The sequence below is a fragment of the Ctenopharyngodon idella genome, chromosome 17 (assembly GCF_019924925.1).
Source record: "Ctenopharyngodon idella isolate HZGC_01 chromosome 17, HZGC01, whole genome shotgun sequence".
Classification (NCBI taxonomy): Eukaryota; Metazoa; Chordata; class Actinopteri; order Cypriniformes; family Xenocyprididae; genus Ctenopharyngodon; species Ctenopharyngodon idella.
This window is the reverse complement of record NC_067236.1, coordinates 35,173,429-35,198,410: the sequence shown is the minus strand read 5'-3', so window position 1 is coordinate 35,198,410 and position 24,982 is coordinate 35,173,429. Positions and strand designations below refer to the sequence as shown.

The 24,982-nt window shown below is 36.3% G+C and overlaps 1 protein-coding gene, 1 long non-coding RNA gene and 1 pseudogene across 12 annotated transcripts in view; 1 reads left to right on the top strand and 2 right to left on the bottom strand.

Annotated features, from left to right (window-relative positions):
• Positions 1–24,982, top strand: part of LOC127499176 (protein NLRC5-like) — a 784,214-nt gene that overhangs the window by 386,969 nt on the left and 372,263 nt on the right. For all 11 annotated transcript variants that reach the window (XM_051869371.1, XM_051869366.1, XM_051869364.1 and 8 more), the window contains one exon: positions 2,128–2,301. In XM_051869371.1, the coding sequence (XP_051725331.1) occupies positions 2,128–2,301 (174 nt within the window). The remainder of the gene's footprint in view (positions 1–2,127; positions 2,302–24,982) is intronic.
• Positions 1–24,982, bottom strand: part of LOC127499183 (tetratricopeptide repeat protein 8-like) — a 370,710-nt pseudogene that overhangs the window by 121,810 nt on the left and 223,918 nt on the right.
• The window catches only part of LOC127499188 (uncharacterized), a 127,607-nt gene that overhangs the window by 96,223 nt on the left and 6,402 nt on the right, over positions 1–24,982 (bottom strand). The window lies entirely within an intron of this gene.

Here is a 24,982-nt window from a genome sequence, read left to right as displayed (position 1 = left end):
AAAGCCAATAAAAAAGCTGTGATCGTGTTTTGAGAAAATTATTCGCATGATTTGCAATTTATGTGAAATGAATGAAAACGTAAAATCTGTTTTGGACAATTACAAAGTGCTCAGATCACTGTGTTAACTGATTTGAGAACAGTGATCCGAGTTTGGAGAAATGTGAAACACAGCAACACCTACATCACACAGTTCGCTAAATAGTTCATTTTCTGCCCAAAACCATAATTTGTTAAATAAATACAAACTCTACATTTCAAAACACTAAAAACCTTTTTCTACACACACTAACTCTATCAAAACACAGCAAACCTGATTCAAAAGAGTCGTTCTGTCAAACACCAGCACTAGTTTTCTATCCAACATGAACATATAGTCAATCAAAGCACAATGACTGTCAAAATACTAACAGCTGATGGCATTATGAAAACTGCATTACTTGTCATGTTTCAGTTCTACCTGCAGAAAATATGAAATCCATTGTTTTTATAATTCAGTTTCCTTTTACTGCAGTAACAGTAGAGCTCTTACATGTGAGCCATTCTACATTTTTGGTTGAGTGTTGAATGTGTGCATTCTTGGAAACATCCCAACAGACTATCTAAAAGTGAACGAGTCTTTACTTTATAGAATGTACAGTAGAAATAAAGAAGAAGAAAGTAACAGAATTGCTCAGGGCAGCCACTGGTCAAATGAGTCCCCTATGCTGAACTTCAGTTGCCCTCTTGGTTGAAATCTCTTTCTGGGGGTGGGTGGGGTGTTGATGGTGCCCATAGAGGGTGGGATGGTGTCCCCTTAGTTAGTGCCCTACACAGACCACATATTCAGCGTATATGAAACAGTGGTAGAGGAATCGGTGTAGTAAAAGCTTTACATGAATTTAAATGAAATTGCTGCCATTGATCAACAACAAATCCAACATACATGATATTTCGTTACTGTGGAAGTTTTTTTCCCCGCCACAGAATAAATAAGTATAAAAAGTAATTGTGACACAATTTAAAAAAAAATTCTAGGAATTGTGATATAAAAACTATATGAATTGAGAGAAAAAAAGTAAGAATTGTGAGATAAAAAGTCACAATTGCCTTTTTATTTTCTATTCATGGCAGAAATAAGCTTTCATAGGTTCATCATGTGTAAAAGAGGAAAACTATAGAGATGCACAATCCAGCACACAATCTTACTCCTCTCCCCTAACTCTTCTTCTCCCTTGTCCTGATCCAACTCTTCTCCTCCTTCATCTATTCCTCTCCTCCTTCATCTATTCCTCTCCCTCACCCAGACATTTTTTCTCTCTCTGCTCCTCTGTGTTGTTCTTCATCCACACTGAACAATGAGTCTGTGTCTATTTTACTGTATGTCCATGTAATGAAAGAGCTTCAACATCTGATTATTCCTCCAACTGAGATTAGAATCTGCTATTTCTCAATATCTGCTAATTATAAATGCTTATCAATTGTTTCAGTATATGTTTTCTAGATTTTTTCAATACTTTTGAGCTGCTGTTGGTACAGAAGTAGGTTTTATACTATATTTAAAGATTGTAACATTGGGTCTTCATTTCTGACATGCTGTGTTTAAGCATTTGTAAATAAGATCAGAATGAAATTTAAGCCTTTTAGAAACGTGTTAATTGACGGCATTTTGTGTGAAAACGACATGAATTATGGTAAGGTCACAACAGACGGATGTTGTGCTAATTGTGTTTAGAGTTTTGAAAATGTGATACAGATTGGAGAAAAGTGTGTTAGAAATTGAAAAAAAAACATGAATAGAAGAACATGAAGAACATGAATTCATCCTTAATGACCATCACATCCATCTTTTTTCTGTGATCATCTTTCCATATATTTAATGTGATAATTTGTTAACATAATTTCTTATATTCAGTTTTTATATTAGCTTTCCCTCTCACTCAAACACACACACACACACACACACACACACACACACACACACACACACACACACACACACACACACACACACACACACACACACACAAACGTAGTAAAACTCATATCAAACATGGGGATTTGTGCTTTTGTTTTGGTTTCTTTTTAATAATGAAGTCTCTGTTGATCTGATCTGAGAGAGTGAAGAATGTGTCATTGTTCTCTACAGGTTGGGGTATTGTGGTGTCACAGATGAAGGTTGTGCTGCTCTGGCTTCAGCTCTGAGATCAAACCCCTCACACCTGAGAAAACTGTATCTGTCTGGGAATAAACTAGGAGACTCGGGAGTGAAGATGATTTCTGCTGTACTGGAGAATCCTCACTGTAAACTGGAGGAACTGTGGTAAGATCATCTCTATCATAAAGACTGGAAGTGAATAAGGATTAATATGTAGATAGTGCATACAAAATATCCTTTGGCGTAAACCCCATCCGGCGGTTCAGTGACAGATTCCTGCTTGAACCGTCAGATCCTGCCGGCAGTAGAAGGAAGGGGTGAGGAGTCTACCTGAAAAAAAGACAATTTAGATCTAAATATATTATTATCCTGCAAAAGAAAGTAAAACTAACAGTTTGTAGGGGAATTTTACAGTTAAAGACCCAAAAGACCAGATATGATGAATAAAGACCCGGAGTCAGAGTTAAAAAAATAATAAATTGAAGATAATTTTACTGAAGAATAGTTTGCAGTTTCATCAGCAGAAGCCAGCTTCAAGTCTCACAAGGAGTTCGTAGGCCGCTCTGCGTACATTCACATTTCCACAACAATTATACTCTAACAGAGTCAACTAACTACGTCATTACTTCAGGTTGAATGATTCTGATTGGCTAAGAAAAATAGACAAATTTTGTAATCTTCCACATATGGACAGATAGTCAGAAGCATATCTCCATTCGTCACGATGCTGACGAGGGGACCCTGGATTTAGGCACTGGATGTCCTTTTGGGGTCATGACATGGCGTCTGCTGGTCTCAAGAAGAGTGCCAGTTGTCCACCAGTACAAAGGACCTGCACAGAACACTTAGCGCACATACACAGATACACATGATTCACAGCTTCTTCAAGGTTGAAGTTGATCTGAGCTCTGCTCTGAGCAGGAAACTTTCCCAAAACATACTGATAACATGTTCTTTTCTCTCAGTGAGAGGTACAGACAATATTCAAAATTATTTTCTAGTGTTTGAAAAGGAAAAGAAATGCTTTAACATGCGTTGAAGAAGTCATTCAAATAATTTAACAGAAAGATAAATGTTGGTTAATAACTTAAAAGATATATATTGAAGCGGCAGTGGATTCCAGAATCCACCCCTTCAGTCCCCCTTAAAGGCCAATGTGGAGTCCTAAACACCACATCTGGTCTAACAATTTAGGCCGCTTCAATTTTTTACATTGTTGACCCATGCTCCCCTGGCAGGTTAAAATGGTATAAAATAGACAATAGGTTTTCCCTTGAAGGACTTAACTAGAACAGAATATTCTACAGAGCATGTAGTGCATGATTGACCTTCAGTCCTTACACATATTTGTCTTTACATCAATCCTGGCTATTTGGTTTATCATCAAATTCCTTGACTACAAAACAAATACATATTTATTCTCTGGAAGCCTGGCTAAACGAGTAAGCACTGTTACTGCATTCCTGGCATGGGCCAGACCCTCAGTCACTCCTTAGATACTAAATACAGACATTTCCTGTAATCATAAACACCAGGATATATACACTGGTTTTTAGAAAACTATAATTTCCCATTCATTATATAATACAAGAAGATGGATTGTAAATCCACTCCTTTCACTATACTCCTTATAGATCATTTTTAAAGATTAAAAACAAACTTGTGAAAAAACATGAAAAATAAACGTTGAAAAATAAATAAGACCCATCATAATCCATCCAAGTACTTTAAGTCTCTTCAATCATCCTTCAGTTTACAGTCTATAGACATATCATGTACCACCTTAACTGCAGAACATCTTTTAAATCTCCCTTTTTTTAAAAAAAAAAAAACACCTTTAAAAATAAAAAGAAAAGAAAACAAATTTACATGACCATTTCAATTATCATTTTCAATAAAAGAGAGAATTGTTACTTTTACGTAATAACCCTTTTGTTAAGATTTCTTTTCACAACAGATCCATTATAGCCCATAAAAAAATTTGAATAAATTAATAAATACATAAACCTAAACTTTTTAATCTTAAAACATTTCATCAAAATGACATAAGCATCAAAACATATAAATTCAATTATATCAACAACTTGTTTGTTTTGACTGCCATATATCTTTATCATGACATCACTGTTAATCATACTCAATACCTAATTATTTTTAATCCAAAACTCAATTTTCCCAACATTTCACAGTACTCAGACCATGTCAACAGTACAGCATTCGAAATCAAATAATTAAGACTTCCTTTAAAGTCAGTTTTAAACTCAAATGTCTTGTCAATTATAACTGCTTAGGCTAAATGACCAAAATCTTAACCCTCTTCTTTGGCAGTGATACTTATCATCTCATTAGATTTGCCACTGCACCAAAATTGTCATAAACAATCTGTATCGTCTTTTCATAAGATTCAATCTGAAATATCAACATGTCAAAATTTGTCGTTTCACTTAACCCATCTGTAATGATAAAACACTCATTCCAGAGGTTAATGACAGATACACACTGAGGACAGAATATTTCCCCAAACTAACACATACAAAACATAAAGTTCAGCCACCATCACACACACTCACACGAATATGAACCGCTCATTGTCAAGGTTTGCTTTTTGTTTTAATTCTAAAAACATATTTAAACTTTTCCTGTAGGTTTTACTCTTATTCAGTCTCAAAGCATGTCTCTTCACTATAATTTGTTTTTAGAAACGTCAGCTGGGTTGTTTTCGTTCTAATCTCATTGCTTTGTTTAAGCTTTAGCAGGCTGATAACAGACAGACAGAGTACCATCCTTGCCTCCACCCCAGCAGTCTTTCTCTCTTACTGCACAAATAATCTTTTCAACAGAATCACAAGACTAATTTAGAAAGAATGTAATGTTAAATTCATTACTATGTACAGAATAATCATTAACCAGTTTTAAAAGGAAAATGTATATTGTTCAAATAAAAATCATTACCACAATCTAAAATATTTTATTCTAGGAGGTTATCTTGTTTAAATGTTGAATTCACTTAACTTTCTCTTGAATCTGCAAAAGCAGTCTTCATCTTTAACCACCACCATGTCTATGAATTATCCTATGCCATGTCTAATGACCTGCAGGAGTAAAAACTATAATATAGACACAGTTCAAAATAAACACAGCCTCACAGATTCAGGGATTCATAGTACTGCTGAATCTGAAACTTCTATACAGTTCTTGCCAATAGAGCAACCAACATCTCCCCAGAAATTACGGACAATCACCTCATGGTCTCAGTCGGCTCTTGAAAGCTCATTCCCATCAGCTCTTTATCAATAATCTTCTTTTCCTCAGGGTCTTGTCCCCTGACATAGTTGCTTGTCACAATGAAAAACAAGCCATCCTAGGAATGCGGTTTCTGGTGAGTGGTACAGAGGAACATTTTTGGGTCAGACTGCTGTACCTTTCACAGGTCATCCCCCCTTAATGATGCTGCTGGCCTCACAGACATCCGCTCCACTCTCATACCCATCTCACATTAAACACCTCCCTTCAGGGTAGATGCCCAGTGGCGGCGGTGACCCCCTGCCTTAGGTTGTCCCCTGTCTGGCCAAAGAGGATCTTAACGGTCATTGAGAAATCACCTCGTGCACACTGGTAACCGCTCTTTCCCATCATGAAATCTTTGACAGTTTTCTTCAACAGAATCAGGTGTTTTCTGGAGCTTAGGGAAGTTGCATTCAAGAGCCACCAGAGCCATTGGACTGCCTAATAGTCTTAAAACATGGAGACAGGTTAATGACAGCAGTATTTAATCACTAAAATCCATGAGACATCTCTGTAGCAGCAACATAAAAATGCTGAGATTATACTCAGTGAATTTAGTTTTCACAATTGTCCATTCAGTGTAGTGTTCTGCTACATCTGTAACTCGAGCCATCGGCCCTGCACATGGTGGTGACTAGGATGAGACAAAAAAGTTACTGGTCATAGAATAAATTCGTCAAAATAGTCACTTCTATCATTCAAGGTCTGTATGACCATTTTAAAGACCTCTTTATACTCATTGAGTTTTCCTTTGACAAATTTAACAACTAATTGCCCTCTTTATGGCAATCATTTCTTTTAACATCTCTGTGTCCATGATTTTCAACTGAGACACTGAGCTTCACTATAAATAGCTTGTTATCACTTATGACACAAGCTCAGATAGCAGCTTTTAGCTGACTTTGAATGAGAGAAAGGGAGACTCTTGAGGCATTCAGGACTGGTACACTGCATTTTCATAAACTTGTAACATTAAACTTTACCTATATCTTGTAACTCTGGCCCAGCTTAAGACTTTGCCAGATTTGACATGCTTTATATTTGTCATTTACCCACATATGAGGGAATTTAGAAATTACAATCAGGTCGAGTCTCTGTGACACTGGCAATCCCATTTTTGCCATTTAAACCCTTTATGTCACTTTGACCATCAAAAACTAAATATTTAGAACTTGGAGGTCCTACATCATTTTAGTTATTTACACTACAAAACATACTTGAGACGGTTCAAATATTTTTCCATAAAGTGAAACTTTCAGAACATCCAATCGTCCCTTTATATATTTTTGTAACTCACGTTTTAGATTTATTGTCTGTAATTTTACATTAACCTGTATTTGTCCATTCAATATAAAACGTATTATTATAGATATTTCCTTCAAAAGGAATTCCTTAAGACTACAATCTTATGACCTTATTGTTATCTCATGTTCTTTCTCAGTTTCACAAGCCCATTCTCAGACAGAGTGGAAGTCTTTTTTTTTGTTCCTTTCTTTTCTTTCTTTTGTTTACAATATTTGCGAATATGGCCAAGTTTCCCACACTGTCTACACCTTTTAGGTGGTCATTTACAATTAAAGGCGAGATGGCCCTGCTGACCACAATTAAAACACTCCATGTCATCTTTATCACATTGGGTAATCAGATTGAACCATCCCTCAGTTACTTCTGGGATTTTTCCATCAGGGGTTAATGGTACCCCGCCCATTTTACAAATCCATGAATAAGCACAAACAGCTAAAAATGTGAATTTTTCTGGTTCTTTCTTTGTTTGTAGCCAGTCAAGTTGTTGTTTAACTTTCCAATCAGAACCAAAACCCTGACTAACCATTTTCTTAATTAGTTCAACAAATTTCTTTTAAGTGAGAGCTTCAGAGCAGATCTGCTTACAGCGTTTGCTCTCTTCTGTCTCATTATCTGTATCTGGACTGATCAAGTTTCAAAATTTGTCAGCCATATCTTAGTCAAAGTTAATACTCACCTGAAAGAGATGGCAGCGGCGATCTTTGAACAACACAGCTTTGGCTTCTGCGTGATGAAACTGCAAAGTATACTCCAAAATCACAGTTACATATACTGGTCCAATCCAATTAGGGTCACAATCTTTATTTTCGTCAGGATCGTTCCTGATGCATCCTTGACCAAACAACCCTATCCCTATCTGTATTTTGTCATATTTAACTAAAAGCTTAATCTCTAACTTCCTGAATCACTAAATTCGGGGCGCCCCTGTCTGAATGGAAGAGTCAGAGAACTTTGGTTCATGAGACACTAGTAGCAAACCGGCTTACTAGTGACGACCTACCCTTCAATAGGAAGGAGTTATTTCAACACCTTCTGCCTCTGGCTTCCAGTGTTCCTCCAACACCTTAATGGAGTGGAGTTATCACCCACCATCTCCCTCTGATGGCGTGACACCAGCCTGTATCCAATGATCTGGTGTACCACACTCACGTCTGAGTGTGTACGTAAACTCACCGTCTCACTTCCCAGTTCTCTCAACCCTTTCAACCAGACAGCCCTAACAAAATAATAAAACAGCTTCCTACCTTGTTTGTTGGATAGTCGAGGATGTAACCGAAGAATGATTGCTCGCATTCACTCCACCATTAACTGTAGGGGAATTTTATAGTTAAAGACCCAAAAGACCAGATATGATGAATAAAGACCCGGAGTCAGAGTTAAAAAAATAATAAATTGAAGATAATTTTACTGAAGAATAGTTTGCAGTTTCATCAGCAGAAGCCAGCTTCAAGTCTCACAAGGAGTTCGTAGGCCGCTCTGCGTACATTCACATTTCCACAACAATTTAATAATAAACATAATAAGATTTCCTGTATCATTTTCATCGGTCAGGTGTGGAGGTCTATTCTGATTGGTTGATAACTTTTGACAATGTTTAATCCAGGAGCAAAGAGAATTAAAGGGATAGTTCACCCCAAAATGAAAATCTGCTGTTGATCTACTCACCCTCAGACCATCAGAGATGAAAAATGTTGAAGGTGAATTCACAAGTGTGATGCATTAATTATATTGGTTTATTAGTAAATGTCATTATGTTTAACTTTGCTTATATATATTTTATGGAATGTCACCTACAGGGAAGTGACAGAAATTAACTTTACATTAAGAGCCAATATTTGACCTCTTAAATTGATTTTCAGGGATATTTTCTAACCATTTTCTAACCAAAAGGGAATTTTTTACACTGCAGTTACAACAGCATTAAAAATGTTGAGATATTTTTTTTTAATATAGAATTTTGAATATAGAAAAAAAATGAGATGGGGAAAAATTAATTATGCTTTTAATTATAAAAATAAAACAGCCAGTAGGTGGCAGTAAATGACTGTCTTAATGAATGAGTCATAGAAGCATTCATTCAACTGATTCATTCAAAACGGCCGATTCATTCTGGAACGAAGCAAGTGACTGAATCACTGAATCACTGAACCGATTTGTTCAAAGCTCCGGATTCATTCAGTAAGGAAACACCACTGTGTGTTGGTGCTGCAGAGACACATGCCTCTTTTGCTGTGGCTTGTTTGAGATATTGTCGTTGGGAGAAAAAGAGCAAAAACAGAGAATATTGACAATATTATGTCTAAAATGTCACTATAATTTTAACCTTTAGTTCACTGAACTATTGTATAAAATTAATATCACGTTAGCAGCTGTGCTAATATTCTGGAAATATTGCTTAAATATCATATAGTAAATATAAAAAGCTCATACTAGGGCCATTTTGCCACCATATCTTGAATTTTGGGTGCATTTTATTAATTCTGGTGTCATTTCTAATAATGTCTGATCCTGCTTTAGAAAGAGCGAAATATTTGGCATTAAAGCACAATGATTTACAATAAAACGTGCCAAATGTCAGCGAATTTACATTACGTTAATTATAAAACATGCCATCATTAATTATCATTTTAATCTATTGACAACCTTAAGCTACAATTGAAAAATAAATTGTATAAAGCCATGCTGTTTTGACCATTTTTTCTCTCTAGATTTAGTCAAATTAACTAACGAACAGGTTTGCTTACATGGCTTTCCTTTTTGAAGTTGGAGGTTGTGATGGTCGTGTCCGATCGATATCCCTTGACAGATTTTATGCTGCAAATCTCCTTTTATAAATATTGTCCATTTCGAAGTGTTTATATTCAACAGAAACAATGTTGGGAGATTTTCTTCTTCCCTCTGTATTTAGCGCACTCACCGCACTGTATGTTTTTTCTGTGCTTTTGCAGCGTCACGTGATTGAGCAAACTCTGACCTCGCTGGTTCTGTAGCTTATTTTGTTCATCAACTGATGTTGCAATGATCCAATTCCCACTATTAACTAAAAACTTTTGCCTCAAACTTCATTACTGCTTATTAATAGTTAGTAAGGTATTGGATATGTTAAGATATTAAGATTAAGCGGTCATAGTGTTTGAACTATACCATGGACTTTGGGGGAAGCCCCAAAGTATTCGTGTATTCGTGCGCTTGCGCGTGCCTCAAAAGAGGGCTTACAATGAGTTACAAAAATACATAACAGCTTTATGCAAGCACTATATAGGATAAATCACTATACAGGATTTAGCCTATTATACATTATCGACACGAATTGATAGGTGAAACAACAAACAGCCACCCACAAATAGTCTATAAACAAAGCATCAGGCTGTCTTTGAGTTCACAAGAACAACGGTTAAAGTTACTCGTCAGGCTACAGAAGAATACCAGAATTCCTCTGTTAAATTAGGTCTAATACATCGAGTCACGCAGAGCTATAACAACCCAAACACATAATTGTGAATAACATGCCTCACCTTAACACAGGCCTGGGATCAGCTTCCTTTGCTGTTCGAGTTAACATGTACTAAACATGAGTGGATTTTCCACCGCAGCGCCCCCACACCTTGATGCTCATGACAAGAATAGCATGTATATGTTTATTGAAGTGAATTAGGTTTAAATCGCCGTCATGCATGAATGATATTTTAGCAATTTTACACATAATAATCCACGATGATCACATTACACAAAACTGAAATTGCACGTTAAAATAACACATTGTCAATATTTTTTGAGACCCCCCAAAATTTCACAAATCACGTTTTTAGGGGAGCCCATGTCTTATTAAGGGGAGCCGAGCTCCCCCTAGCTCCCCCGTAGTTCGCACCCAGAATAAAGCATTAATATGTGCACCGCAGGTCATGTGACAAGAACCAACCGATGAGCTTCGGCCTTTCCGTAACAACACCGAAAGCTCAGCCGAACAGCTGATCATAGCTGTACAGGGCGGGTTTTTATTTCTCATCTCCATAAATATATCTAGTAGTAGAGCTAATGCAAGGACTAGAAATCATTTTTTTCTTTTGCTGAAACTTCCTCGTCATCGTGGAGAGCGCAGCTCATGGTTGCATATCAACGACAGACGCCACGGGAGCGAAAGCGCTTTGGAAAGAAGGAGAAAGTGGCGCGGCCGCTTATGTGATGCGATATGTGAACGGCCCCTTAGAACGGCGACTTTTTCTTTGCATATCAGACAGGTAGTGTTTCCATTAAACTCAACGAAAAATTACTGCAATGTCCATCTTTCTTGAAACTGTCTGTGTTCCTCATCCACTTTACTTTTCAGTTCGCATTCGCACTTTGCAGCCAAACAACAAATAAACAACGAAAGCCCCGAACCAGCTCTCATCAAATCTGCCTGTGTGCTTTTTTTTTTAAAGAATCATGTCATTCTTTTGAATATGGAATATGGTATGAGACAACTAGAGAATAATAATAATAATTTAGCGGGTCGGATTATGTTTTATTTTTGAGATCAGTTGCGGGCCGGGTGGAGGGGGAGTGGGGGCCTTAAATGGCCCGCGGGCCGGCAGTTTGAGACCACTGCCTTAAAGGGTTAGTTCACCCAAAAATAAAAATAATGATGTAATTAATTACTCACCCTCATGTCGTTCTACACCCGTAAGACCTTCGTTCATCTTCAGAACTCAAATTAAGATATTTTTGATGAAATCCGATGGCTCAGTGAGGCCTCCATTGACAGCAAGTTAATTTACACTTTCAATGCCCAGAAAGTTATAAAGACATATTTAAAACAGATCATGTGACTACAGTGGTTCAACCTTAATGTTATGAAGCGACGAGAATAAAACAAAATAACAACTTCATTCAACAATTTCCCCTCTTCCTCCTTCTCACGAGAGCACTACGACACATGCGTGTGGTGATGTGAGATACATGTGTCGTCTCATCGTCTGAATTATCCAGACTTTCAAGCTGTGGCATGACAATATCACAATCGATGCAGCACACGCTCTCCTGTTCAGTAGGCATCGCTCAGGTCACTTTAAGCAGTAAAATTCCACTCATAAGATGCAGTATTATACTGTGCAGATCTTCAGTAAACAATGTCAAGATATGAGACTTGGGAAATTAAAATATGAAACTATGGGATATATATTACTCTATAACTTAAGTGTATAAAATTATGTTCATTGTGTGTTATAAATAATCATACTCTTATTTATAACCACAGAGAGTTAAGTATTATTACTGTTGTTATGAATATTCATTAGATGATGCAACATTATAAGGTTGTTTATAAGGCATTATGTGTGCATTATGATGCATTAAGAATATCCTTATAATGCATTATAAACACAGGCTTCATAGAAAGTGTTACTGAAAAATGTATTTGGGTGATTCTCACATCAGTGTGTTGATAGGAGAGCTATAGATGTCATATCAATTATTCTTATTCACTATTATAAATCTGTAGTAGAATTTGATGTCAGAGTTTCAGTATCTGAATATTGTGTTCAGGGGGCAAAAAGAAGAAGAATATGATTTCAGAGGAAACTGACTTTATTGATCTTTAAATTGATTCATTTTTTTTCTCATTGTCTCTCTCATCTTATCATCACACTGTTAGTTTGAATGTGATCTTGAGAAATTCCTTGTTGATCTGATCTGAGAGAGTGAAGAGTGTGTCATTGTTCTCTACAGGTTGTGGGATTGTGGTGTCACAGATGAAGGTTGTGCTGCTCTGGCTTCAGCTCTGAGATCAAACCCCTCACACCTGAGAAAACTGGATCTGTCTTGGAATAATCTAGGAGACTCGGGAGTGAAGCTGCTCTCTGATCTGAAGAATGATCCACATTATAAACTGCAGACACTAAGGTAACAATAGGTTTTAACAATTTTCATCATCATATTTTCATATAAAGTTTAAATGGCTGTTTTACTCACTAGAAATAAAAGGAAATTGTACCAGGTTCAGTAACAGCACATGTGTGTGAATATTGTGTCTGAGATCATCAGATAATGAGTCTTAAATTCAGCTTCAGTTTCTGTAGGTCTCTGAACTTTAAACTGTGTTAAATTGAGTTTAATTCTGCTCATAGTGTTGTGACTGATTGTGAAAATAATATTAATGTTATTTCCAGCTTTTACCCTTTAACTGTGTCTGTGTGTGTGATAATCTGAGGTTTGGGTTTGTAGCAACTCATAATGTAATAACTGCACATAATGTAATAAGTATTATATTATTATTGTAATAAAATGTTCATAATGTAACAATTTTCTCAAAATGTAATGAAATCTTGAGCTTTTTTTACATTATGAAAAAAAGTATTACATTATAAACACACCAAAAACATTGTCATATTGTCATAATTGTAACAGCTTTTAAAACATAAAATCACTTTATCTGCTTCAGCCAATCACAGCACAGAGTACAAGTTTAGCAAACATTTCTTCACTTTAATACAAGTTACAGCAAAACAAATCCTGAATGTACATCAGAGGACATGTTGAAAAATACAGTATAACTTACAATCATGTACAGTGGTTATAAAGAGTCGACACACCTCTGTTAAAACAGTTTGGGTCTGTGATGTAAAAAAGAAATAACATTTTGTAAAGTGACTTTGAGCATCAGATAGAAGCTATATTATCATGTGTGAGAATGAATTGATATATCTTATCTAGTTAGTGCTAAGTTTTCTTAGGAAAAGATGTGACAGACGTAATGTTTCATACTGCATATGTGACTGTTTGTGTTTTATTTTAGGACTGACAGTCTGATCTCCTCATGATCATCTGATGGTGAATAAGGATCCACTACAGAGACTCACAGTCGACAGAATCAACAGACTGAAGATACAGTGACTTCACTGTTATAAATTAAGACTTCATTTAGATTTCAACGATCCTCTGACAGACCTGATGAGGTGGCAGTGAAGCACCTTTTATTTCAGAGCAGCAAATTACAGTTTCTCATTCATTGATTAACCATTTTATTTGTATAAATGCACTGTATAAATTCAAAAAGGTTGGAGTTTTGTTACAGAGAAAATATAGAGCCTGAATATATTTGTGTTTGTGTTTTACCAGCAGAGGGAGACAAAGACAAATGAAATATTAATTTTTCATGATTATGGAGAGAGAGAGAAAAAAACAGTTCAATCTCACTTTTGGAATACAAACAATAGTTGTATTATAGTTATACTTGTATTACATTTGTATTAATGTATTTAGTATGTCTTTTTTTAAATAATAAATGGTGGTAGCATTCATTAAAGCGTTGACTCATAGGCACAATATGTGGGATTATTGGATTAAAATATGATATCCAAAAACCACTAGAACAGTGTTATATATTTTGTTGACTTGTGTACTTACATTATCCCAGATGTTTCCAAGAATGTTTAAATCCAGAGAAATAAGCAATTTTAACCAGGACACGGACCGTTATGGAGGACCAGGAGTGCCACTTAAAAATAAAACGAAAAATCAATTAATTAATTTAATAATTCAAACATAAAAATGTATATAAATGAATCACTTTTTATATGGGCAAATTAATAGACATATTTAAAGTTGTTTATTTATTTCCTGTTTTTAAATGTAGTTTAATAAAACAATACATTTAAAAAATGTTTATCATTTTATATGTACAAGAGTTTTACAGTTGAGGGAAGACGTTGCAAACGCAGCGGATAATTGTGGTTGTACAATAAAAGGAAGGATTTGGGTTAAGTTTGATGAGGTCTTTCAACGACTCAGTCCCTCGGAATGCCGCAGCCCTCACGCTATGGTTGTACTTCCAAGCATTCTTGAACAACACCAGTCGTTGGATGTACCAGCAGAAGAGACAGCAAGATGTACTGGTGTGTCGCTAAGGACAGTCCGACGAAAACTTGCACATAATGGTTTAAGGTATGTAAAAGAAAATGTTTTATTATGGATAGGCAGGTCAATCCTAAAATGTTTTTGGAAAGAATCGGCTACCATGCCTTGAGCGGCCTGCACACGTTTAACTATAGCGGTCAATCGCATGACTGATAGTATTATGTACAGCAGTGAATCTCAACCTTTTTTGAGTAATGGACCCCCGTCATATTTGGAAGCATCCTCAAGGACCCCAGAATAAAATTGGCTCATTGGTATCATTAATGTCTTTTTGACGAACAAATGCAATCAAGTGTAATTTACGACTTGTCCTATATTCATGTAGTCAGTTATATTATACATGTATTATCTTACAAATGTCAAAATATACAAAAATCATATTCAGATATTTTATAAGGTCCGCCTGACGTTATGTCAAGGACCACTAGGGGTTCATGGACCCCTGGTTGAGAAACACTGATGTACAGTATGTGGAAATATTAGGCTGAATATTAACTACAGTTAAGTTGGTTATGTGAAAGTAACTCCCTAATGTGATTGCTTTAAAGGGCAGTGAAGTCGGAATTTGTTAAAATAATATAATTTAATGTAAAACTTGTGTGTAACACCTTACTATAATTAAAACGTGCTTTGTTTTTAGGAAACGTGACTTGTACACCTCCATTACGAATGAGGAGTTGGACAGAATATTGGTGGAAATACACCACAGATACCCTAATGCTGGCTACAAGATGATCTTGGGACACTTAAGATCCAGGCAACTTCGTGTACAAAGTAGGAAATGTAGCAAATATTAACATTTTAATAATCTAATGTCTCATCCAGGGTTTGAAATGAACACATGCCAGCCCTGCTGAAAAAGACAAGAAACCATCACAGAAATTCTAATGGTTTCCATTTAAATACCATTATGAACCATTGGCTTGTGATGCACTGAAATGATAATTCTGGGCCGGTACCGAAAATTCAGGATGCACTTTGAAGAAAAACTAAAAACACCAAAATTGGACAGAATATTTTTTATAACAATACTAAATGAATTATTCTTTGCAGCAGAATTTTCAGCTGAAATTCCGGAGCATACCACCCTACCATTGGCTTTTTCCATTAAAACCATTGCAAAATTCCTTTTTGTATGTTTTGGGCATTATTGCAATAAGATTTAATGGTGTTTTATTGGTCCCCAACTGCCAGATAACATCCCACCTATAAAATCCATCACATACCAGTAGGCACCATTATAGTTTCTGTTATAACCAATTAAACCATTAAAATTTCTATTGTGTTTTGGGCAAGGTTCTATTGTTTGTTTCATAAATTGTTCCCTCACTTTATTGGGAAGTTTAAATCAAACCAGCACAAATTGAGCACATTTACTCAATGTGTGAGCCATATGTTTTGATGTACTTGAACATAGCCATCACTATGCAAGAAATAACCGTGCACTTGTTCGTTTGAGTCTGCTTTAAATTATGTAAAACTTGCTTAAAAAGGCATCCAAAATGTGCAGTTTTTCTTAAAAAAAAAATGCAAGATCTAACATATGAATATTATTGTTATAATCTGTTGCAGAACACAGGGTTTTAGCATCATTAAGACGAGTAGATCCTGAAGGAATGGAACTGCGCAGGTTACGCCTTAGGACGTCCCGACGCCGACGTTACAGTGCACCAGCTCCCAACAGTGTCTGGCACATTGATGGGAACCATAAACTTATTCGGTTAGTATTAAGAATTTCTTTGGGAAAATGAATGAATAATGTTACTAATGTCTCGGGTCACAGAATCTTAGAATCCTTTACACACGTCTACAAAATAAAGTTCCCATCAGTCACAAATTTTACTTATTAAATATATTTTGTTTTATGCTCTCAGCTAACAATTATGGTGTAATAGTCTTATGTTTTGATAAATCTGAAAGGATACACCATTTTCCTTACCTGTCTTTTACTCCTAAATCTGCAAAGAACATGCAGAAAACACCTACTTGTTATATGTAATTATTTCATATTATGCTTTTATTGACAGAAGTGAATATGTCATTTAAGAAGGAAAGCCATCCAAAAACCCTTTCCTGTACTATTGGACACAAAGCATGTCCAGTGTTGTAGGCATTTGCATATATTTTTGTGTGCTTGTGAGGGACATGTTATTTTTTTTAATACATGATGTATTCATAGTTGTATTCTTAAATGAGTAACTTGAAATGCTTTAATTTGCAGATGGAAAATTGTTATCCACGGGGGTACTGACGGCTATTCCCGACTTAAAAGCTGCTACAAACAACAAGGCTCAAACAGTGCTGCAAAGCTTCCTGTCTGCTGTACAAATATATGGTGTTCCCTCTAGAGTGCGTTCTGACAAGGGGGGGGAATGTAATGGTTGCCCGCTTCATGATAAAAACAAGGGAAACAAACAGACATTCACACATTACAGGAAGAAGCGTGCACAACCAGAGGTAGGCTTGTTACCTAGTAGCCACATAAATAGGATTTTACTTTTGCTGAACTTCTTTGTTGAAGTTTGTTTTGTTTTTTTATGAAAGAATTGAGCGGCTGTGGAGAGATGTCTTTGACCAAGTAACAGACCTCTTCTACACCACCTTTCGTCAGTTGGAAAATGAAGGATGGCTTAATCCAGACCAGGATGTGGACTTGTTTGCATTGCACTGGTCTTACATGCCACAAATTCAGAGGAATCTACAAGAATTTCGGAGTGCCTGGAATAGTCACAGTCTAAGATCTGCAGGCAACAGAACTCCTCTGCAGCTTTGGTCAAATCATGAGAGGGATGACCCAAATCTGGTCATTTTGCAGTGATTTAGTTAATTACTTTACTTTTTTTCTTCTTCCCCCATTTATTTCTTCACTGATAAATTGTTTGATACAATGGAAAATCTAAGAGTAAAAATTGAAAATTAAGTACTGATCGATTCTTTTTTTCAAATTAGTGTTTTAAATTAAGTCTTCTAAATGATTTATTCATATTGTAACTGTTTTAGATTGACATTGATGATGAAGTCAGGGAAGACCTTGAAGGGCAACAAGCAGAAGGTGTTCATGTTCCTGAGCTGGATCTACCTCGTGTCTTGACTGAAGAAGAGTTGGTAACACTACCAAACCCGGATGTACCTTTTTCAGATGCACTGTCTGTCTACATGGAAACAGTTCTTGCTATAAAACAAATGCTTGGTGAATCATAGTCTTCTCTTTTAAAGGTTTACATACTTTAGGCATAGAAATTGTATATGTGCATATCAGACAGGCCAGTTGTATTGTTGATCAGGAACCACCGACACAGTAACATCTGAAAAAACATTTCATTTAATTTATGCGTTAACATACTGTAAAGAACATTTTAAACCCCTCATTAAAGTTGGAATGAACAATGTCAGAATAGCCACTGTTAAAATTGGTTGCAAGATAAACATTTATGCATCAATTATTAAGTGTTTACATAAGTTTTTTTTTTTAAGATACTTTTTTGCAATGGACAAATCCTGTAGTGCATTGTCACTGAACAATAAAACCGCTGAACAACTGTAACATTTCATGTTGTCAAAAAAAAAAAAACTATAGTTTTTTCAAACAATGATGTATTTAAACCACCCAAATGAAATTTACCCCATAATTTACTCACCCTCATGCCATCCTAGGTGTACGTCTTCCTTTCCTCAGGCAAACACAATTGGAGTACTAAATATAATTCTGGCAGTTCATAGCTTTCTGATGCCACTGAATGGTATTACAAAGCTGTGAACTGCTAGGATTTTATTTAATGTTACTCCAATTGTGTTTGCCTGAGGAAAGGAAGACGTACACCTAGGATGGCAAGAGGGTGAGTAAATTATGGGCTAAGTTTCATTTATGGTTTAACAATTCCTTTAATGCGAATGTGTTGAACTACGCTGTGCCAAATGTTGGTGCCCACAGTATGCCATTGCTCATGTGTGTTTTGAATGACTCATAATTGTGATGGATAGGCAATTTTAACACAATGTTGCAAGTGTTTTCCTCTGGGAATATTTTCTCTGGTGCATCATGGAGAAATTCGATTTTGGGCTGCTGCAGAAAGCCATGAGGTGGAATGGCTGAAGACCCTGAAGTAAACTCCAGCACATTCTCCAACGTCAATGGTGAACATTCTCCATCTGTAACACAGGTAGATATTCAGTCTGACAACTGCACTGTTTGTGCCATTCCAAACAGGCTGAAAGTGTATCAGTTACTTTTCAGTAAATAGCTTGTAAATAAATTGTGTAATCATTCTCCATGTAACTTGTTAAAAATGTGATACATTCAGGAGAAACCATGCTACCATGTGATGTTTTGAGAAATACAATGGTTCAGTGTCAAATGCAAAATTTGCAATAGTGTCTAAAATCTAATTTAGTAACAAACATTGACATCTCTACCTGCTCTCTTCTGTTGGAACAGAGAAGAGGTAAGCAAGTAAAATATCAATATTTGTGTGAAATGTCATTTACATCAACCCTGTTGGACGAACCACTTTATAAAAGCAATTTCACACTTTTAATCATATGCAAATAAATTGTGAATACAGCAGCTGTGCATAACTTTATAGAACAAAATATGTAAAAACAAAAAAAAGATTTGTAAATGCCTTCAACATCAATGATCCAGTCTCTCCAGAAGCACAAGGTCCTGGTCTCTAGTTCTCTCTTATAGGTGTCTTGATCTGACAGGTTTACTTCAAAAAGTGATGTCAGGTCTGGGGATCTCAGTGGTTTTTTGTCTTTAATAAATATGGTGTGAAACAGATCTGTGTGTGTCTGCATTTCTTGAACAAGTCCAAGAGTGTTAAAACCATCAACAAACCTGTAAAAAAACATGTAGAATCTACAACGAACTAGGTCTAAAAACAATATCAATAAACAAAGTTTTTGATATTACATACTGTTGCAGTACAGCATTGCATCTCCCATCAGCATAATACTCGACAGCTGACTGTACCAGCATGTCCCGCTGCTTAACTTTTAATTAATTAATTTTAGTATTAATAGGGGTACAGGGGTACTCTTCATGCACAACTTCCAAATTTATCTCACTGCACTTTAAGGAAAATACTTACTTTGCAAAGCATTTCTTTGAAGGTCTCATCATCTACTTCATCCAAGGTTGCAGGAGGGGTGGGTTTACCACAAACCTGGAGAAAGAGCCTTTCTGAAAAGAAGTGTGACCCCATTCCCCCATGAGTTATACAAACTGATATCATTTGTGATATCTGCCTGTAAAGACCTTTATGCAAAGCTGTAAAGAAAATTTCCAAAATATTTTAATGAACTACAATGACAATGTTATGAAACCATTTTAAATAAGACCGAGCTTAATATATGTCTTTTGGTATTCAATTAAAAAGCAGACCCTATAAACCTTTAGTTCAAATGCTTACCTTCAGTGTCAAGCCGCAACCTCTTACTATTTTCAGGGCCCTCAAATGTGCTAGACTGTTGGACAGCCTTAAGGAGCAATCTGAGGTACTCTCTATTTGGACCACCACCGTCCACAGCCCCCTCTGCTGCTTTTGTATCATCAACAAAAATGACATCCAGTCTTGCTCCGAGGTTAAATCGTTGCCGACTAAAAGCCCGAACAGTGCTTCTCAGTATGTTGTGGGTATTGCCTTTGTAATCCCTTACAACATTGATCTGGTTACTAGTGGGACTATCGTCATCTATCTTGGCTGAAAGGAGACTCAGTATTGTTTGGAGGTTGGTCCTGGAAAAGAATATGATTATGAATGAGAATGCAAATGACAAAAGATGACATAGTATATCAAATGTTGGGTTTACATTGGTGCTATAACATTTTAATCCATACTTCTGGACAGTCTTTTCCTGCTCTGATTGAGGGGAGAACGATGTCAGATGTTCATTAGAGGTGCTAGGTTGATCCAATGGGCTGACAGTCCCAGAATTATAATCATCTTTATCGTGGTTGTCATTGCCATTAGGTGTAGGAATGGTCTGCATAAACTGAACAAATTATATAAAACAGTAAATGGCAGGCTAAGAAAATTTTGAAAAAATAACATTTTGTAAATCTACCTCTGCATCTTTGGAAGAAATCCACTGGACAAACAGTGTGGTTGGTCCTGTGATATTTCTTTCAGAAATGGTTCCACATAGGTCATTTCTAAGTGGTGGTGATAAGGCTTCCTGAATATGGAACCATTCTGTAGCATCCTCCACCTCTCCAACGAAGTCAAACAGTGCCTATACATTTTGATTATTTCACATTTAAAGACAGAAAAATTTTGCATGCCAAAAAAAATAAAAAATAAAATAAAATAAACCTTACCAACCTGAATTGAATCACTTAAAACAAATGTCCTAGTCCTCATCAAGCCACTTGGATATTTTACTTTTAATGGCACACCATGAGAAAGTTCAGGTAAACTCGCTATTCGCGCTCGTCTCTCATCTATAGCCTAAAATAATGTAGGTAAGTTTCAAAATCAAAACTGTAATAGTAAAAAAACAAAAACAAAATACAAGTCTTAAGATACAAGTGATAAAATTCAAAGAACAAATATCAATTTGCAGTCGCTACTGGATCTTCACTATCTTGTCTACATTTTTATAATTTTATAGTCTCTCCTAATTTCTGTGGTCTCAATGTGCAGTGCCTTGTAGCACTGTCACAACACATAATAAAATCAATTACCAGGACTTTTAATCACTCCCTTTCCTTCAATGCCTAAATGATCTTCTAATAACTATCCAAAAACCTCAAAAACATGGAATAATGAAACAGTTCTTCTGCAACAACCTTATAAATTGTCAATGCAACACTATATTATTTACCAGACATGCTTTAGGAAAATATAAAGAAAACCTCTACTCTTAACTGATGTTTTAAACACGTACATGTCTGTCCAAGTTTATACTAGTTTTATTCTCAGACTAACCTATAAACTATGAATTAAAGCCCTAGTGCTATTTTCTCTGTGATGATGCTTTTGTAGAATTCTTCAACTTGTAATTTGCTTTAGGTTATCTGCTATATACAGGTGCAGCTCAATAAATGAGAATGTCGTGGAAAAGTTCATTTATTTCAGTATTTCAACTCAAGTTGTGGAAATCGTGTATTAAATAAATTCAGTGCACACAGACTGAAGTACTTTAAGTCTTTGGTTCTTTTAATTGTGATGATTTTGGCTCACATTTAACAAAAACCCACCAATTCACTATCTCAATAAATCAGAATACTTCATAAGATCAATAAAAAAACATTTTTAGTGAATTGTTGGCCTTCTGGCCTTCATTTACTGTATATGTACTCAATACTTGGTAGGGGCTCCTTTTGCTTTTATTACTGCCTCAATTCGGCGTGGCATGGAGGCGATCAGTCTGTGGCACTGCTGAGGTGGTATAGAAGCCCAGGTTTCTTTGACAGTGGCCTTCAGCTCATCTGCATTGTTGGGTTTGGTGTCTCTCATCTTCCTCTTGACAATACCTCATAGATTATCTATGGGGTTCAGGTCTGGTGAGTTTGCTGGCCAGTCAAGCACAACAAAACCATGGTCATTTAACCAACTTTTGGTGCTTTTGGCAGTGTGGGCAGGTGCCAAATCCTGCTGGAAAATGAAATCAGCATCTTTAAAAAGCTGGTCAGCAGAAGGAAGCATGAAGTGCTCTAAAATTTCTTGGTAAACGGGCGCAGTGACTTTGGTTTTCAAAAAACACAGTGGTCCAAAGGGGCGTACATAATAATGATCCCGACTGTTACGTAACAGTCGGTGTTATGTTGGGATTCGCCCTTTTTTACGTGGTCTTTTTCACGAACGAGATTTACATAAGAAGGAGGAAACAATGATATTTTAGGCTCACGGTATGTGATTACCATCTACAGAAATCTTATTATTCAACTATGCCAAGGTAAATACAATTTTCAATTCTAGGGCACCTTTAATTTAATTTAATTTGTCTATTTGGTTTATTTTATCTATTTAATGTGCATTTACTTAATCTATGATGCTCTGTTTAGTTTCAATGTGTTCAAAGGCTTTCACGTATTTCTGGTGAATGTCTAGTTTTGCCTTTGTTGTAATTAAAGTTTTGTATTCTTCAGTAATAATGATAAAAAACTTAAAAAACTTGTTTCATTTGAGACGATGGTAGAGTGCTTAGTTTCATAGTGTAGTGTGTCATTTGGGACACACCTGCTCTGTCACTTTTGTTTCTGTCTGCTTTCCAAATAGGCTACTGTAATGAACTGAAGGAATGAACGAGGGAGCGGCTTCGGATCACAGTATATGCCACCGGAGGGTGTCACGAGCTGTTATTGAGCTGACTTTACTGAAGAACTACAGACCATTTAGATCCAGCCACAAGGAATCCATAATGAGGATCTCAAAGTGAGTGGGGTATTATTGTCATATTTGATATTCAATATGTCTGATCATCTAGATGATCCATGATTTTTTATCACCAAAGGACAAAGGAAAATGATTTAAAAATCCTGAAACTGACGTGCTTTATGGAGATTTTTGTATCCCCTAATTATAGAAACCAACCAGGATATGTAGCGGTGGTTGGTACGATTCCATAGTTTCCCCAAAAGCATCACAGCAAGAAGGTAATAAAAATTATCTTCTTCCCACTGTTTCTGCCAGGAGACATTTCTGATTTCATTGTCCGGATGTTCCCAGCCTTCTGAGAGAGGTGCAGTGCTGTCTCATCTCCCTCATCACAATGATCTTCCTCTTGAAGCCACACTTTTGACATGTACGCATCAAAAATCTTCTTGGTGAGGATGTTGCTGGATTCTGAAGTCACACAAATAACATCCCTTCGATACAAATTTGACCTGTACATTATAAACAGCAGGAAAAACACAAGGAAGTGTACATCCCATAACCTGGAGCAGAGTGCAAAAATTTTGATTCAAAAAGTCATCTTATGAAGGTGTAAGAGGTTAGGAAGACACACATACACTAAAGATTGTCTCCCTCGTTTCTTTATTGTAAGAACTTCTACTCAGCTGCTTAGGAAATACTGCAGCCGAACTCACAAGAGACCGAAGCTTGAGGAAGACCTAGTGCTGGAAATGACGTCACCTGATAAAGAATAAGGGAGTAAATCCTCAGTGTAGCAGTCAGAAATTAAAATAAACATTGTAATTGTGTCGTTCGATTATTTAGAAGTACAGACCCAAACAGCAACAGATATGAGACAAATGTAATATTTTCTCTCAAAAGCACCACCGCTGCACAAAAACTATAGAATAAACACTGTAAAATTAATCATATAAAATGTGTGGAATTATTTACTGTGGAATATTTACAGAAAGGTGGAAATTTACATTGTCCCATATGACAATGTATCTCATCTGCTCTGCATCCATTTGGTCTTCTGCTGTGACGATTTTATGTTGTCTGTCTAAAATGTGAATATGTGGGCTGTGTTGTAAGGGTCTAAGTTGGCATGCTGGTGGAGGACCCCATTCTGCGTGACTGCAACATATATTGTGATGTTACCACCACGTTGTCCCGGGACATTCAAAATAGCTCTGTGGCCAATGATGTTTCTCCCTCTCCCTCTTACTGCAACATTGAAGACACATAAACTCACCTTTTGCCTTTTTATCGTAGGCTACTTACACCTGATTGTTGAGTTTACAGTTACGCACCTAAGTGTCTGAACACCTGACAGCCATGTTTGATCAATTGGTTTATAGGGGCGGTATTTTGGAAAGCAGTGTGGTGGTCTATGTTTCAAAAGTGAGACAAAACCAAATATAACCACATAGAGCTCTACAGTATGTTATAACAAACTACAAGCTGAATTCTGTATACAATGGGCACAGTTATACTGAGTTAAGAAAGATTGGGTGGTGGGTAATCACAAATAATCTTGGAAGATATGGCCTACCTGTAGCTGAAGCACGTTTTCTTGTCTCTCCACTTCTGCTTCTTTTTAGCAGTGGACGTCCTTCTCCATCTCTCTCCACCCATCGGGCATTAAATTTACTGCCTTTAGCAGCTGCTTTGCCCTTGTGTGATGATAAGATGAGAGAGACAATGAGAAAAAAATGAATCAATTTAAAGATCAATAAAGTCAGTTTCCTCTGAAATCATATTCTTCTTCTTTTTGCCCCCTGAACACAATATTCAGATACTGAAACTCTGACATCAAATTCTACTACAGATTTATAATAGTGAATAAGAATAATTGATATGACATCTATAGCTCTCCTATCAACACACTGATGTGAGAATCACCCAAATACATTTTTCAGTAACACTTTCTATGAAGCCTGTGTTTATAATGCATTATAAGGATATTCTTAATGCATCATAATGCACACATAATGCCTTATAAACAACCTTATAATGTTGCA